The sequence below is a fragment of the Nematolebias whitei genome, chromosome 10, assembly GCF_014905685.2.
Source record: "Nematolebias whitei isolate Nwh7 chromosome 10, NemWhi1, whole genome shotgun sequence".
NCBI lineage: Eukaryota > Metazoa > Chordata > Actinopteri > Cyprinodontiformes > Rivulidae > Nematolebias > Nematolebias whitei.
Window position 1 is genome coordinate 27987532 of NC_056507.1, and position 1099 is coordinate 27988630.

A 1099-nucleotide genomic window follows, 5' to 3' on the forward strand; every position below is an offset into this window, starting at 1 on the left:
TATATATATATATATATATATATATATATATATATATATATATATATATATATAATGTAGCCCTTGGGAGAGATGATGAGAAGTTTCTTCACGGTCAGCTAACATTAGCATTACATTATGTTAGCTTGTTAGCAATGAGTTTCTTTCCCATGGCAGCAGCAGCAGCAGCTGTGTGAATCCATGTGGAAGGTACATTCGGATGAAATGGGTGAGTTATTTGATAAATGAGTGGCGGTGCCCCCCTCTCCCCCATGTGACGACACAGACGTGAATCAAACAGGCTGTTAGCGTTAGCTTCAGTTAATCCCGGAGCTAGTGGCTAGCACAGCAACAAGCTAGCCCGTCAGAACTTACCCTGCTGGTCCTTTTCTCGCTTGCTCTCCATCCTGGATAACTTTTTTTTTTTTTTTTTTTTTAAGAAGATAAAAAGTGAGCAGGTGTAAAAAGCAGCGCAGGGGTTATGGAGGAGGTTGTTGAATTATATTCAGTCCAGTGGTTCGGTGAGGACACGCTCATTGTAGCGCAGTGCTGTAATAATGAGGCGCAGGTGGATCAGAGGCGGACATCAGGTCCGCTGCGGCCCGGCGGGGGGAGCAGGGAGGCGGCGTCCATCCCACAGGGCGCCCCGGGGAGGAGAGTGTGGGTCACAGCTGGACTGCAGGAGCCACAGGTTCTTTGTTTTAATCACACGTTCACTTCCTGTGGGAGCTCTGGCGCTGGAAAGAAGCGAAAACAAGCACGATGCATACTTTATGTTTTTTCAAAATCTTTCATCTGAGTTGCAGGGGCGTCAACAAGTGAGGTGGAGGGGGGGGGGGGGGCGATGCTGAAATGTAGCTGATTTTTTTTTATACTTTTTTTTAAATAAATTTTTTAATAACTCTTTATTAAAGCAAGTATACAACAAACAAATGAATGGAGTTTCCTAAGGGTCTTTTTGTTGGTAGAGTCTGTTATTAACTTCACATATAGTTCCATATCCTTAATAAAATGAAGAAAACATGGCGTTTTGTTAGTAAATTTATATTTATGAAGGAAAAATTTGGCCAATAGAGTTAGCAAGTTTATTATATAAAAAAAAACAAAAAACATTTAGCAT

The 1099-nt window shown here is 41.6% G+C and overlaps 1 protein-coding gene across 1 annotated transcript in view; it reads right to left on the reverse strand.

The window, feature by feature from the left end:
- lrrc61 (leucine rich repeat containing 61) overlaps positions 1-620 on the reverse strand; it is a 3249-nt gene extending 2629 nt beyond the window's left edge. Inside the window, exon 1 of the mRNA XM_037682916.1 lies at positions 355-620. Coding sequence (XP_037538844.1) covers positions 355-385 — 31 coding nt within the window. The 5' untranslated portion in view covers positions 386-620. The remainder of the gene's footprint in view (positions 1-354) is intronic.
- Between the last annotated feature and the right edge of the window lie 479 nt (positions 621-1099).